Source organism: Muntiacus reevesi, chromosome 18 (genome assembly GCF_963930625.1).
Source record: "Muntiacus reevesi chromosome 18, mMunRee1.1, whole genome shotgun sequence".
NCBI lineage: Eukaryota > Metazoa > Chordata > Mammalia > Artiodactyla > Cervidae > Muntiacus > Muntiacus reevesi.
Genome location: NC_089266.1, coordinates 17,993,976 through 18,008,220, shown reverse-complemented (window position 1 = coordinate 18,008,220; position 14,245 = coordinate 17,993,976). Strand labels below are relative to the sequence as shown.

The following is a 14,245-nucleotide window of genomic DNA, read 5'->3' as shown; positions in this document are numbered from 1 at the left end:
AAAAATTAGTAAGGGACAGCAGCATTTATAAATAAGATTATTATGCTAAAAATATGTTAACTTCTCAAACCTTTTCAATTAAAGGCTGAAACTCAATTCTACCTTCATGGACTGAATAGCAAGTTACTCAGTCCTTCGCTCCTTTTTAAGAGCATTGTGGCTGCTAGCACAAGTAGAAGACCAATTTAAGCGACCTCCCTGGTGGTCCAGTGGCTAAGACTCTGAGCTCCCAAGAAGGGGGGCCTGGGTTAGATACCTGGTCAGGGAACTAGATCCCACACACCGCAAGGAAGATCTAGTGCAGCTAAATAAATAAAAAAAGAAAACCAATTCAAAAGTCACACAACCTAAAGTTAAGAACACTTACATTTGGAAAGGATGTTTGAAATGCTTGGGAAAACGACACAACAGTTTATTAGTAAATAGTATGAAACCATTCTTGACTTTACAAATCAGGACAAATAATAAAAGAAGAATTTCATATAACTACCATATATTCTCTTCAAAATGTCCTTTTCCTACAACACTCGGCTTACAATGATCTGGTGAAAACTAAGACACAGACTTGTTTACCAGTGCTTTTTACCTTTTACCCAGAAGACTTAGTTCATGTTTCTTTAATTCTGCTATTACACAGCACTTAGGGAATCCAAAGCAACTGCAACACACAAAACTACGGTAAAATCCAAAAAATAAACACACACAAACGAAGCAAACATAATCACAATTCACATACTTTTAGTCAGGAGCTCAAGAGTTAAGTTTTCTTTTTCTGCGTTCTTATTCTGAATGATACCTAAAGCCCTCTTTGGGGGTACAGGATTTGATTCCTAAATTACATCGTCTTTTTTTCCTACAGATGTTAATGTACCCCGTTGATAAGGGAATTAAAATCCTTTTCACATATATAGTTTGATTTCTACAACGCTTTCACATATATTCACTGGAACGTGTATACAACACGAACGCATGATAATTTCTAGACTAATCAGGCATACAAGATAACGCTCATCCAGAACTTACTGTAACTTGATTTATTCGACCCCACAAAGTAGTCTTGATGCTAACAACGTAAAGAGCGAGCACAATGAAATCTGTACTACTGCAGGTTCTCAATGAACAAAAATTCCTTCAAATGGTAAATCAAATCTGCCCATTTCCCAAAGAAAAAGTAATCCCAATCTTAGAAACAGTCGCAAAAAAAAAAAAAAAGAAAAGAAAAAAAGAACAAACAATTCTAAACCACACAATCACGTAAATCTTTTCAACTCAAAGCTCCAAGAGCAGCCGCCAACCACACAACTGGCCACAATCACAGCGTTAGCGCCTTCCCGTAATTTTGAATCTGGAGACAGAAAGGGGGGGGAAAAAACACAACATACCGGTCGTTCAAAGTTTCACCAAGCGGGGGAAAAAAAATCATTTTAAGTTTAAACAAAACAAAACAAAAACGTGTTAACAGAGAGGCGATTACCATATTCCCCGGTCCCCTCACTTCCAAGCCCGCGAACTACATCTCTCAAACATTTACGGAGACAGGAGTCCCGGCAGGGATGTTCGAGGAAAGAGCCAGACGAACGGCACGCCGCCCGGAGAGATGTCAGGGGCCGAGCATCCGGAGACAAAGACCAGCCCGCGAAGCGCCCCGGATCGGCCCTGCGCCCCTAACCGCCCGAGGAGTTGCGAGCACCGCCGAAGTGCGCGCCCAGGTCGTCCGGGCTCCCCGCCCACCCGGCGCGACCGCCGCGGCCCGGGCCCACCCCCGAGCCGTTTTCCCTCCCAATTTGGGAACCGCGCGCCCGGGGACAAAGGGGGAGGGCGCACCGCGGGCAGCGGCGGACAGTCGGTCGCGACGCCCCCTCGGGGCTCAGCGGGAAGCCCTGGGTGGCGTCCTCTCCCTCCCCTCGCCCCCCGCCGCACTCTCGGCTGGGCCCCAGACCCCTCTCCAGCCTCCTCACAAGTTCTCCCGCCTCCCCTCGGGCCCCGCCCCTGGCCCGCCGCCTCTCAGCCGGCCCTACGGCCGCCCCTCACCGGCCGGCGGGGTCCCCCGGAGCCGCCTCCTCCGCCGGGCCTTGGCCCGTCCCGCCGGCCGCCGCCTCATGTGCCCCGCGTCGCCATCGCCTTCGCCGCCACCGTCGTCTCTCCTCCTCCACCTCTTTCGCCGCCGCCTTCGCCTCAGTCTCCGGCCGAGGCCGAAGCCGCTCCCGCCGCCGCCGCCTCCCGCTCCCGCCGCCCGGAGCCACGGGGAGGCGCCTGCGCACTGCGCGCCGCGATGGGGGCGGGGGCGTCCCGCCGCGGCCTGGGAGCGGGGGGCGAGAGGCGAGCGGCGCTGGGATGGGAGGGGGCGCCCGAAGAGCGCGGGCGGCCGCGCGAGTGTTCAACTTTCCGCGGTCGGGTCTGCCCGCTCCCCAGCGGTCCGGGGCGCGGCACGTGTAGGAGCGACCCACCATCTAGGAATCTAGACCCCGGGTGGGCGCAGACTTCGCCTTCGGGGCAGGTCATTCCTCCAGCTTGCTTCTCGGGACAGGAACCGCCCCCGGCCGGCCGCGCCTCACTTCGAGCGGGCATCTAACGGCGCCCTGAAGACACGCCTTACCTGGGTATCCTGGGTTGGTCCAAATGAGCCCCGGAGTTGTCTTCTGTGCTGCCCTCGGCCAAGGCCAGGGGATGTAACACCGGACTCTAATTCCCGGTTCTAGGTTCTGCTCTGCAGTTACTCGAAGATCCTACTGGCCTTCGTCGGGTTAATGGTCGTTCATTCTTTCGAGGCTTGGCTCTTACTGTTCTAGATACTTTTGAGGTCCTGGACTTCTCGAATTAGCAAGACACTAATAGGCCATTTCCTCTTAACCCTCTGCATCCCGGCAGGATCCCATTTTCAAAGGACTTTCTAAAAACTTGTCTGAATAGGTAACTCGAACCTTGAACTGCACCGTAGGGTTAGGAAAACTCCTCAACTGCTTTAAGTGGAGAGGTACCTGCATAACAATGGAAGTCGAACTCAGGAGATGGGGGAGTACTTTAGTGCTCCTAAATTATCTTATTGACCATCACCATACAGAAGGATGGGTTTTTATTTTACCCTTTTGAACACAGAGGAAATTAAACTCTTAACCAGTGAGATGACTTGGTATAAATAAAACACTTCCCCCCACCCCACCCCACCCCCGCCGACGGAAAGCCAAGCCCTTATGGCCAGTCGAGAGGTTGAAAACAAACTTGAGGGCTGAACATCTGGCCCACTGACAGATGTTTTATTTGGCCTGTAGGACGTTTTCCAAAATTGTCAATTAGTTGCCAAATTTTAAAAATCTGTCTTTCTGGCTTCTCTCTAAAAAGTCAAAAGTTTTACTCACTTTGAGCCTCTGTTTTCTCCTGGCAGTTACTTCTGAGTAGCGTCTGTCCACCAGACTCAAGCTCCTCTCCACTCAGCAGCTTGAATCATTTTCATTAGCTGCTGCTTGGCCTCGGTATTTAAATTATCTTCCCCCTATACTTGCCGTGTCCTGAGAGCCACATGCCCTCCCCACTGTCACTGTTACTTCTCTACAAATGTATTTAAAATTACAAGCGTGGGGACTTCCCTGGTGGTCCAGTGGCTAAGACTCTGTGCTCCCAATTCAAGGAACCCAGGTTCCATCGCTGCTCAGGGAACTAGATCCCACATGCCGCCACTAAGAATTTGCATGCCACAACTAAAATTATCCTGCATGTTGCAAGTAAAGATCCCGCATGCTGCAACTAAGACCCGGTGCAGCTAAATAAATAAATTAAAATATTTAGAAATTAAAATGACAAGTGTGAAGACCCTGTAAATATGTGAAAATAGGAATAAAGTACAGATAACACAGGAGACAACATCGTTGTAAAACTGACTACAATATTAAAACTCCCAACAATTGCTAGTACAAGTATAAATTGGTGCAAATCACTTTGGAAAACTATTTGGCCATGAATGTCTACTAAAGCTGAACCTAGGAATGCACTATGAATCTGTAGTTCTACTGAAATTCCACAGAAATATGTACAAAATACTTGTTCTAGAATATTCATGGCAGTACTATTTGTAACAGCCAAGAAACTGGAAACTACCCAAAATGTCCATCAACCACAGCAAGGATAGACAAAATGTTACATTCATACAATACACAGCATTGAGAATAAACAATCTCTACAGGCAGCTTTAAGATAGATGAATTTCCCAAAACTTTCCATTTATATGAAGTTCAAAAACAGGCAAACCTAATTTGTACTGTTAGAAGCAAGGATAGTGGTTATCCTAGGGAAAGGATAGTTACCAGAGGGAGAGGGGCTGATCTTGTTCTCTTCTTGATCTGAATGCCAAATACAAGATTCTCAGGTGTGTTTAGTTGCCACATTTGAGCTGTTCTCTTTCAATAGGGGTAGTTTACTTTTCTATGGTATGCTAAGACCAATTAATAACCTTTTAAGACATTTGGTTATGTAAGTATATATATATAAACAATTATGTATTGTGTATTATACATGTAAATTATACATATATATATATATATATATATATATATATATATATATACACTCAAATGTTTATTAGGTATTCTTTTTCTATAAATTCATGGATGGACATGCCCGGGAAGCCTCTCCATCTTTTAGCATTACCCGTTCTTCATGGAGATTGAGAACCAAACACTTCCTATATTTGTTATCTTACTCTCAAGCATGCAGCTTGTCTCTATCCAGGTAGAGCAACCAGTTTTTTGTTTGGTTTTTGTTTTTTTGCCATGCTGCTTTTAAGATCTCAGTTCCCCCACTAGGGATTGAACCTGCATCCTCAGCAGTGAAAGCTCTGAATTCTAACCACTGGACCTCCAGGGAATTCCCTAGAGCAACCTTTTAAAGATGGAAATGAAACCCAAGGAAGCTAAGCTGTTTTACCTGCAGATAGTTTAAAAAATAGAAACGTAGTCAGTACTCTGTCTCTTGGTCAGGACTCCTTCCTCTCCTCTATCACCTTGCCAGCTAGAGACATCCTTTAATCCAGTTAGAGCTGAGCTGAGGCCAGAAACCTAAGCCAGCGGTCCAGGCATTGACCAGGGTCTGAGCAAATCAGGGCAACTGCTAGAATATGAACTCTCTGGAGGCAGGGAAGCTATATCACAGCTCCTAGAGCCCAGTCCAATACATAGTAGGTGCTTGGCAAGTGTATACAGAGTGAATGCGTGAAGGAAGGCTTGCCACTGTGGCTATTATAAAAATGCTACCAGAGGGAAGGAAACATGAAAAGGATACCAGCGGGAAGGAGGGAAAAAAAAATCCTCAAGTTTCAAACTGGGAAATGATGGGGAAATGGGTCTGGTTTCCAGCCTCTGGCAGGGAGCAGGGGAGCCGGGTGCTGTGAGAACCACATCACTTTTTATTCACATGGGGCTCAGGCAGGAAAGGATCAAAACCCAGTTTGAGAACTTGAGAGTCACCCTGGGGCTCTGTGGTTTGGGAACTGTAGGGTCAACTTGAAGGCTGCAGTGTGTCATTATTTCCATTACACATTTTCCAGGGTCTCCACTTGGCTGGTAGGTTCAGAGCCCATTCTTCCGTCCTGGGGGATGGGACCAGAGGCCTAGAGAGGTAGGATTTGGGAAAGCTCCCTGTTGGCAATATGAAGCCCTGCCTGCCACAGACTGGCTGAATAAGAAGCTGTTGATTACTTCTGCTATTGGGAGGGGGCATGTTACTATCACAACCCCCTCCCCGCTATAATCCCCAGCAGTCTCAGTTAACCTGTAGTTGTTCTGTGGCTAAATCCTGTCCGAGAGATACATTATACCACTCCTTCCTGCCAGAGGGGTTTTGTTTAAAGCAGATTTTTTTTGTCAAAGAATTTTTTGAATGGGTAATACAAGTTGTATAAAAGAAACAGTAAGATGACTCCTTACCAGTGTTTCCCAGAGCCCAGCTAACAGTTTTTTGAGTATTAATGCTGGATTTCAAGTTAAGGTCAATTTACTTGCAAATGAAGGATGCAGGATGCGTGAAATATGCTCAGGAGTTGGGGGTGGGGAGAAGGATATGGGAGATGAAGAGAACTCTGGTACCACCCAGACAGGGACTTTTGAACACACCCAGAACCCAGTGGGCTGAGCTACCCTGCCTTGGTGAGAGTCCTTGAATGTCTGGAGGCTCTGGATTCAGAGGTCTGTCCTGCCCAGCTGTTTACATTCATATATGTGTATCCCCTTTCTCTCTCTCTCTTTTTTTTTTTGGCCACTTGGCATGTGGGATCTTAGTTTCCAGACCTGGTATCCAACCTGCGTGCCTTGCATTGGAAGCACAGTCTTAACCACTGGACTACCAGGAAAGCCCCCCATTTACACATATTTCTAATCTGGTGTGAGTGCTTAGCACTCATGCGCTCAGTTGTGTCCGACTCTTCGAGACCCTGTGGACTGTAGCCCCCCAGGCTCCTCTGTTCATGGGAATTTCCAGGCAAGAGTACTGGAGTGGTTAGCCGTTTCCTACACCAGAGTGTCTTCCAAACCCAGGAATTGAACCTGCGTTTCCTGTGTTTCCTGTATTGGCTCGCAGACCCTTTACCACTGTGCTGCCTGATTTTTGCCTAAGATGGTGTGAGAATGTGATGAAATGTACGGGTAACCACATTGTCATATGTTAAATTTTCATCGTAAGGTGGTCTATAGTGATTATCATTACTGGTTGGATAGCGGAGCCATTTACCTGTGGTATGATATGGTTGTTACTTAACCTCTCTCAGCCTTGATTTCCTCATCTGTAAAGTGGGGATAACGATATCTACTAGTTGGGGCTGTTGTGAAGCTTAAATATGTGAAGTACCTAAATCTTGTAGGCTCTCAAGACATCAGTCCCCTCTCACAGTGTGCTTTGGGGAATTTGGGTATTCAAAAGCACCCAACACAGAACTTTAGCAAAACATTTCAAGTCCTCTGGCACATCCATTTGTTAGTACTGGGGTCTGTGCTGGTGTCTTCCACAGCTCAAAATTCTTCCTTCATGAGACATGATTCTATTCTATCACTACACTCTCATTCAGCCTTCCCATCACCATTATCCACAACACACCCTCTTAGAATCTTTAAAAGTATGTGAGCAGTCTCTCCAGAATGATTATTGTTGTTGTTCAGTCACTGGGTTATGTCCAACTCTTTGTGACCCCATGAACTGCAGCACGCCAGGTTTCCCTGTCCTTCACTATCTCCCAGAGTTTGCTCAAACTCATGTCCATTGAGTCAGTGATACTATCCAACCATCTCATCCTCTGTTGCCCCCTTCTCCTCCTGCCCTCAATCTTCTCCAGCATCACGGTCTTTTCCAGTAAATCAGCTCTTCACATCAGGAGGCTGAAGCTACAGCTTCAGCATGAGTCCTTCCAATGAATATTCAGGGTTGGTTTCCTTTAGGATAGACTGGTTTTATCTCCTTGAAGTCCAAGGGATGCTCAAGAGTCTTCTCCAGCACAATTTAAAAGCATCAGTTCTTCAGCGCTCAGCTGTCCCTATGGGCCAACTCTCACATCCACATCCATACATGACTACTGGAAAAACCATAACTTTGAATATATGGACCTTTGTCAGCAAAGTGATGTCTCTGCTTTTTAAAATGCTGTTGAGCTTTGTCATAGCTTTTCTTCCAAGGAGATTATTCTTCCAGAATGATTAGTGGGTACCAAAGGCACTTTCTTGGCCCAAGCCTGTAGCTCTTGGGGCTGTCCTTGAACAAATGCTGCGAGGTCCTTGGAACCAGTGCCTGTTTTTAGAAAGAGAGGGGATGTCCCACCCTCCCCACCCCAGGTACCTTCTAGAGGCTGCTTCAGTCTAGCCATCTCATCTGGAAACTTCCACTGCCCTGGCCTGTTCCTGCTGCCTTCTCTTTACTCCTCAAGCCCTCCAGACACTACTCTGTGGCCCCAAGTTTTCTCCCCTGTAATTACCCTAGCCCTTCAGCCTGGGTCTTTCTCATTCCTACCCCAACTCAGGGCATTCTCTGTTCCCTGTCCAGTTCATTCATCGTCACCCCCTCACTCACAGCACTCCTTAGCTCAAGGCAAAGCTGCACGTCCCTCGCTGCCCCGCTCTTGTCACTCAGCTCCCTCAGGCTATATATAGCACAGCTGTGTCTTTAGATTGTGTATAGCCTCAAGTCCAAGCCCCCCACCCCCAACCATTCCCTTCCCCCAACACAATCAGGAGAACAAACCTGAAGCTTCCAGTTAGGGCAGGGAAGCACCTCCAACAGGGAGGACGGGGTTGCCAAGGGATGCAAGTGTGCTGAATTCAGGACCACCCAGAAGATGGCAAGCTTCCCATCTGTTGTCAGGGACTTTCCATTTCTCCCCTAGCCTGCTACCCATCCCCCCCCCCCCCCCCACCTTGCTCATTCTGGAAGAAAGGGAATTCTTTCTTCAGCAGGGACGGGAATTCTAACAATCATATTATTTAACCCTTGCGTGTATGCTCAGTCACTCAGTGGGGTCCAACCTCTGTCCGTGTGATTTTCCTTCTCCAGGGGATCTTCTGGACCCAGGGGTTGAACCCACTGGCTGGCAGATTCTTTACCACTGAGCAACCTGGAAAGCCCTATTTAACCCTTACATCGATCCTATGGGTAGATGCTACCTCCATTTTACAGATGATGACATAGACTCAAAAGAGATTGAGTGGTATAAGACCAGGTATTTAGAGAGCAGTCAGTTAAGCAGCTGACCCCATGTCTGACTCTGGCCTGCGCTCTGTGTCCATTAAGTCTGTCTGCATCATTCAATTAGACCCCTCTAAATTAGAATTTATATTAGTGTGAACTGATCTGGAAGAAAGAGGTTTATTAAGCGAATTACTAACATAGAAAGGTTAAATCAAAGTAATTATTAAAGACTTGGCATATTAACAAAAACGGTATCATAATTTTATCTTATCTGTTTACTAAAACAGGACTCTACAGAAATCTGTTCTTTGAAGTTTTGGTTACTGTGTGTCCTCAGAGGTTTTTGAAATAAAAAGCAATTTTATTTCTTCTATTTCAAGACTTTCCCTCCAACTTTTAGGTGTTCTCCAGCTTTGATTTTAGAAATGGTTAGAAGTCTAGTGCTTTTTGCCGTCACCCACTATGACCTTGAGCAAGATGTTTAACTCAAGCCTTGGTTTTTAATCTTTTTTGTTAATTAATTATTAATTTATATATTGACCTCGAGGCTTGTGGGATCTTAGTTGAGAGTCCTTTGGACAGCAAGGAGGTCATCTCAACAGCCGCTGCTGCCGCTAAGTCACTTCAGTCGTGTCCGACTCTGTGCGACCCTGTAGACAGCAGCCCACCAGGCTCCCCCATCCCTGGGATTCTCCAGGCAAGAACACTGGAGTGGGTTGCCATTTCCTTCTCCAATGCATGAAAGTGAAAAGTGAAAATGAAGTCGCTCAGTCATGTCCAACTCCTAGCGACTCCATGGACTGCAGCCTACCAGGCTCCTCCGTCCATGGGATTTTTCTAGGCAAGAGTACTGGAGTGTCTTGCCATTGCCTTCTCTCATCTCAACAGGGAGAAGTTGAAATTCGCTCTCCTTAACTTGGCCCCTGTTCTCTAAAGTACTCGGAGTTGATCCTGATTCTTGCCCTGTCTCAGCCAGACATTTCCACTCTCCCACTTCTGGCCTAGACCATTGATCTCTGGAGAATTCAAGCCACCGTTGGGACCAGGAAAGGCAGCACAGGAGTGTGTGTGAATGCCTGGGAGGAGAGTTCCCAGGGACGCTGGGGATACGCAGAGGCCTCGGGGGAGCGACTGTGACCCTGGGCCTCTCCCTAGCGCAGTGAGGGCTGGGGAGAGAAGAGAGACCTCAGCTGCTGGACACATTTCCAGTGCTGAAAAGTCGCTTTAGGACAGAGAGTAATCTGGGGGAGAAACAAAGGCCTGGGATGGAATGGGAATCTGCAGTGCACCCGGTCTTTCTCCATTTCTTAGCAAGAAGGCTTTTTGGAGCCAGCCAGACCCAGGTTCAAATCATGACATTCACTAGCTGTGTGTGTGCATGCTTAGTCGCTCAGTCATACCCGACTCTTTGCGACCCCATGAACTGTAGCCCGCCAGGCTCCTCTGTCCATGAGATTATCCTGGCAAGAATACTGGAGCGGATAGCCATTTCCTCCTCTGAGGGATCTTCCCGACCCGGATAGAACCCTCGTCTCCTGTGGCTTCTGCATTGGTGGGTGGATTTTTTACACCTGAGGCACTTGGGAAGCCCTCACTGTGTACCCTTGGATAACTCATTTAGCCTCTCAGAAGCTCAGTTCCTGGTCCAGGGACAAGCTGCTACCTACTGTGTAGAATGGTGGAATGTTCTGAATATGAATACATGAAACAGAATAGGTGCTAATGCTGGCTATGGTCCTCTCCGTAACCTAAGTATCAGCCTGCAGGCAGTAACAAGTGTTCTGGAGATGTGAGGGAAGTCACAACTGTTTCAAACTCTTGGACAAATCTCCTGGGTCCAGAAAACATTCTTGGAGCTGTCAAGACCAACACCAGACAGCCTGTCTCCCACAATTAAGGCATTTTATTTACATCCCACATTGTTCTTAAGAGTATTTTAAAAAAATATTTATTAATTTTTGGCTGTGCTGGGTCTTCACTGCTGCACGGGCTTTTCTCTGGTTGTAGCTCATGAGTTTCTCATCGCGGTGTCTTCTCTTGTTGCAGAGCACAGGCCCTAGGGACCTCAGACTTCAGTAGTTGCAGCACATGGGTTCAGTAGTTATGATTCCCAGGTTCTGGAGCACAGGCTCAGTAGTTGTGGCCTGTGGGATCTTACTTGACCAGGGATTGAACCCTTGTCTCCTGCATTACCAGGCGGATTCTATACCACTGAGCCACCAGCGAAGCTCTAAAATAACTATTTAGCTCTGCCAGGTCTAAGTTGAGCCATGCAGGATCTTCCATCTTTGTTGCAGCATTCGGGATTTAGTTCCCTGACCAGGGATTGAACCCTGGCCCCCTGCATTGGGAGTGTGGAGTTTTAGCCACCGGACCACTAGGGAAGTCCCCCTCTTAAGAGTATTTGAGGCCATATAATTTGGGGGAAAACTCAGGATCTCTGCCCATTTTTGCTGGTATATTCCTATCTCAGTTCTCCAAATCAAGTCCACCTCTGATCCAGCCACGAACCTACACAGGATTAAAAGACTGAATTGAGATAGGGGATTCCCTCCGTCTGATCTTTTATTACTTTACAGTGCTTGGAGTTTCACAAGGTGGCGCTAGTGGTAAAGAATCAGTCTGCCAATGCAGGAAATCTGAGTCGAGGGTTCGATCCCTGGGGTTGTGAAGATCTCCTGGAGGAGGAAATGGCACCCCACTCCAGTATTCATGCCTGGAAAATTCATGGACAGAGGAGCCTGGCAGGCTACAGTCGAAAAGAGTCAGACACGAGAGAGCATCTGAGCACAGTGCTTGGAGCTCCAGCCTGGAACTCAGCAGATGGGGGGTTAAGACTGATGTCCTGACCTATCTCCTCCCCTCTCCATTCCTGACTTCAAAGTCTCCTTAAAACCGGACACTGTGTCCCTGACCCCATAGTGGCAGCTCCATCATCAGCTCTTGGTTAATTCAAAACAGCAGACGCTGAGCGTTAGCCGGACTGCTTGCACTCCACTTTCTAGCCATCTCCTAGGGTAAGCACTGGCATGCTGTGGACCTGTGGGGCCAGTAGTCCTTGCTTCTCCAGGAGGAGAGAGGCAACTAGGGATAAGAAGTTCCCTCAAGCAGGGACTTTTGTCTTGGGGTTAGACTTAGAAGGCACCCAGCAGGCAGAATCCCCGGTCTGGGACACAGTCTAGTTTGTGATGAGAGCAGACATTTATAGGGGTTTACAAGTAGAGCAGTAAGGGTCCCCAGGACAGGGAGGCAGGGGGTTGGCAACTGAAAAGAACCTGGCAAGAGATGGACCTGGAGACAGAGAATAGCTCAGGGACCAGAATTTGCTCCATTAACATTAATGTTCAAAATCTGCATGAAACATGTAAGTCCACGTCTAATCACTTCAATCTCTGGCTCTGGTGGTCTGGTCACCATGGCTGTAACACTGGGATGGCTCTGGCTGCCCAGGGCCAGGTTTTCCTCTGCACCTCCCTTGGGAACAACCATCACAGATTTAAGGCCCGTGGGGGGCCCAAGGTTGAAGGACTGTTCCTCCCACCCTCATTTGAGGATTTTCTCAGCTGCTTTTCTTGGCCCAAGGATCATACCCGTAGGGACGCAGATGGTAGAGGGGGAGGCAGAGAAAACAGTGAAGTTGGAATGAGCTGGGGAGAGGCGGATGTTGAGAGGAAGCGATGGGAGAAATGGCACTAGCGGTCCAGCCATCTGAGACAGGACAGCCATGTCGGGCATGGTGAGAGAGGTCTCAGCAGGCAACTTCCTCCTTCCCAGCCCAGGCTGAGGAAAACTGGAGTTATTGTTGCGGGTGCCTCCTTCTAGGACTGGGCTGAAGCCTAGGAGCCCTAGCTGCTAACATCTGGGTGCAGAATCATGTCTGCTAACAGAGGCTGGTGGGCGCCACCCGAGGGTGAAGACAGTGTGTCTGAGAAGCTCCTGAGGAAGACGAGGGAGTCTCCGCTGGTGCCTATAGGTGAGTGGGAAGGGAAGGAATGGGGGGGCGAGGAGGGGGCCTTCTCTCGGAGAGCACGTGTCTCCTGGTCCTTTCAAAGAATGAAGCCCTGAACTCGAGTGGTCCTGCCCACTGACTGATCAATAGCTAGAAGAGGAGTGAACCAAGAGCAAAGGTGACACATCTGACAATAAACAAGGCCGGCGGGGTGGGTGGAGGTGGCGGCCAACCAAGCGCACGGGATGCTGACACCAGTGTCAGGATGGGCAAGAGCAGCCTGGGGTCCCCTTGGGCCCCCTTGCCCCAAGGCCCTGGGAGGGGCAGAGAACAGTTATGGGGGCTGGCAGTGGTTGGAGAAGAGCTCAGGGAGGTGGGAGAGTCATGATGATGGGCTACTTATACAGGGAGGTGGAGGGGGGCGAGGTATCAGAAGGAGGCAGTCACTTTGAAAAAATCATTGAGAACAGTTCAATGTTCTAATGACAGCCCCTACTCCACCAACCACTCCCTAGTCCCCTCAGGTGCCCCCCACCCCAAAGCAGCAGCAGGAAGGCAGCTGGTTATCCAGACGCCCGGTCGGCCTAGTGAGTGTCTCTTCAGGAGAGCGATGCGCTTGGTGACTGAGGCCCAAGCATCACATTCTCTGCCTCTAGGTTTAGGAGGCTGCCTGTTGGTGGCAGCATACCGGATCTACCGGCTGAAGGCTCGTGGTTCCACCAAGATGTCCATTCACCTGATTCATACCCGAGTGGCGGCCCAGGCCTGTGCTGTGGGTGCGATCATGTTGGGTGAGTAGCTGGTGGGGCCAGGGGACAATGTGGGCAAAACCGATGAGGCAAAACCTGGCCGTGAGCCCTGACAGTTACAGGACAAGAGTTCAGTCCCTGCTCCCTACACCAGGCTCCACAGCAAGGCCTCGGTGAGACCCTCATAAGGAAACATTTTCTCGGTTTCCTGTTTATTCTCCCCTGTTCAGGGGAAGGTACATAGTCGGTTTCATGAGTCTGTCCTGAGGTGAGAGAACATGCAGCGGTTTCTCTTCCTCTCCGGATCAGAAGGCAGAGTGCTACTTCCCCGCCGTGTGACAGTGGCCAAGTCCCTTTCTCTCAGACTGTTCCCCCGTGTGCAACATGACAACACCCACCGGGGTCTGCCTCCCTCCCTCCCTGCAGTGAGGTTTCTAAGACAATATACGCGCAAGGGCTCTGTCAACTGCCACACGGCTTGTCTCCCCAGGCTGTGCAGCCAAGGTTTGCAGCAGCTGTCGAGACCTGGGGCGGATAGATGAGCACGGAGGTGGACTCCCGAGGGAACGGCTAGTGTCAGCGCCCCCCCAGACACCCGGGAGAGCCAGGCGATGGGTGGAAGGGGCGATGTCATGGGGCGCTCTCCCTTCTCCCTCACACAGGCGCTGTGTACACGATGTACCGAGACTACATCAAGAGAACCTCACAGGACACCAGGGAGAAGTAGGAGTCCTACAGGCCCGAGGCGGTTGGACCTCGTCAGTCAATCTGGGTATGCACCTAATAAAGGCGTTTGAGGCAACTCACTGGTCTCTTCTTCACACAGTGGACAGCAGAGCGAGGCAAGGTCTGGTCCCCAACTCCAGGGCAAGGAGAGCCTTCCGGGGCAGAG

General features: G+C 49.0%; 3 protein-coding genes across 18 annotated transcripts in view; 2 read left to right on the top strand and 1 right to left on the bottom strand.

Annotated features, from left to right (window-relative positions):
- The window catches only part of GJC1 (gap junction protein gamma 1), a 31,223-nt gene extending 28,179 nt beyond the window's left edge, over positions 1-3,044 (bottom strand). For 5 of the 14 annotated variants that reach the window (XM_065909255.1, XM_065909251.1, XM_065909250.1 and 2 more), the window contains exons 1-2: positions 1,475-1,689; positions 587-1,345 (exon numbers count right to left, since the gene is read on the bottom strand). The gene's annotated coding sequence lies outside the window, so the exon portion shown is untranslated. Of the gene's footprint in view, positions 1-586; positions 1,346-1,474; positions 1,690-2,031; positions 2,244-2,596 lie in introns of those variants that run through there. The other 9 variants (XM_065909246.1, XM_065909245.1, XM_065909242.1 and 6 more) reach the window with 4 other exon arrangements.
- Positions 1,598-2,572, top strand: LOC136150115 (basic salivary proline-rich protein 3-like). Its single transcript, XM_065910887.1, has one exon. It carries the CDS (start codon positions 1,598-1,600, stop codon positions 2,570-2,572), a length of 975 nt encoding a protein of 324 aa, XP_065766959.1.
- A 7,344-nt stretch (positions 3,045-10,388) lies between the features above and the next one.
- HIGD1B (HIG1 hypoxia inducible domain family member 1B) lies at positions 10,389-14,154 on the top strand. Of its 3 annotated transcripts, none has more exons than XM_065909453.1 (4): positions 10,389-12,391; positions 12,478-12,628; positions 13,261-13,395; positions 14,016-14,154. In XM_065909453.1, exons 2-4 carry the CDS (start codon positions 12,529-12,531, stop codon positions 14,078-14,080), a joined length of 300 nt encoding a protein of 99 aa, XP_065765525.1. In that variant the 5' UTR covers positions 10,389-12,391; positions 12,478-12,528; the 3' UTR covers positions 14,081-14,154. The 3 variants fall into 3 exon arrangements, with proteins under 3 accessions (XP_065765525.1, XP_065765523.1, XP_065765524.1); XM_065909452.1 differs by having other exon boundaries at positions 10,394-11,672; XM_065909451.1 differs by having other exon boundaries at positions 10,391-12,628.
- Positions 14,155-14,245: the final 91 nt, after the last annotated feature.

What these genes read in the sequence shown, in the direction of transcription:
- LOC136150115 (XM_065910887.1), top strand. Translation starts at nt 1,598, where the DNA reads ATGTCAGGGGCCGAGCATCCGGAGACAAAGACCAGCCCGCGAAGCGCC.
- HIGD1B (XM_065909453.1), top strand. Translation starts at nt 12,529, where the DNA reads ATGTCTGCTAACAGAGGCTGGTGGGCGCCACCCGAGGGTGAAGACAGT. An exon ending in GTCTCCGCTGGTGCCTATAG is followed by an intron (nt 12,629 to 13,260) that starts GTGAGTGGGAAG and finishes CTCTGCCTCTAG; the next exon opens with GTTTAGGAGGCTGCCTGTTG. An exon ending in TGTGGGTGCGATCATGTTGG is followed by an intron (nt 13,396 to 14,015) that starts GTGAGTAGCTGG and finishes TCCCTCACACAG; the next exon opens with GCGCTGTGTACACGATGTAC.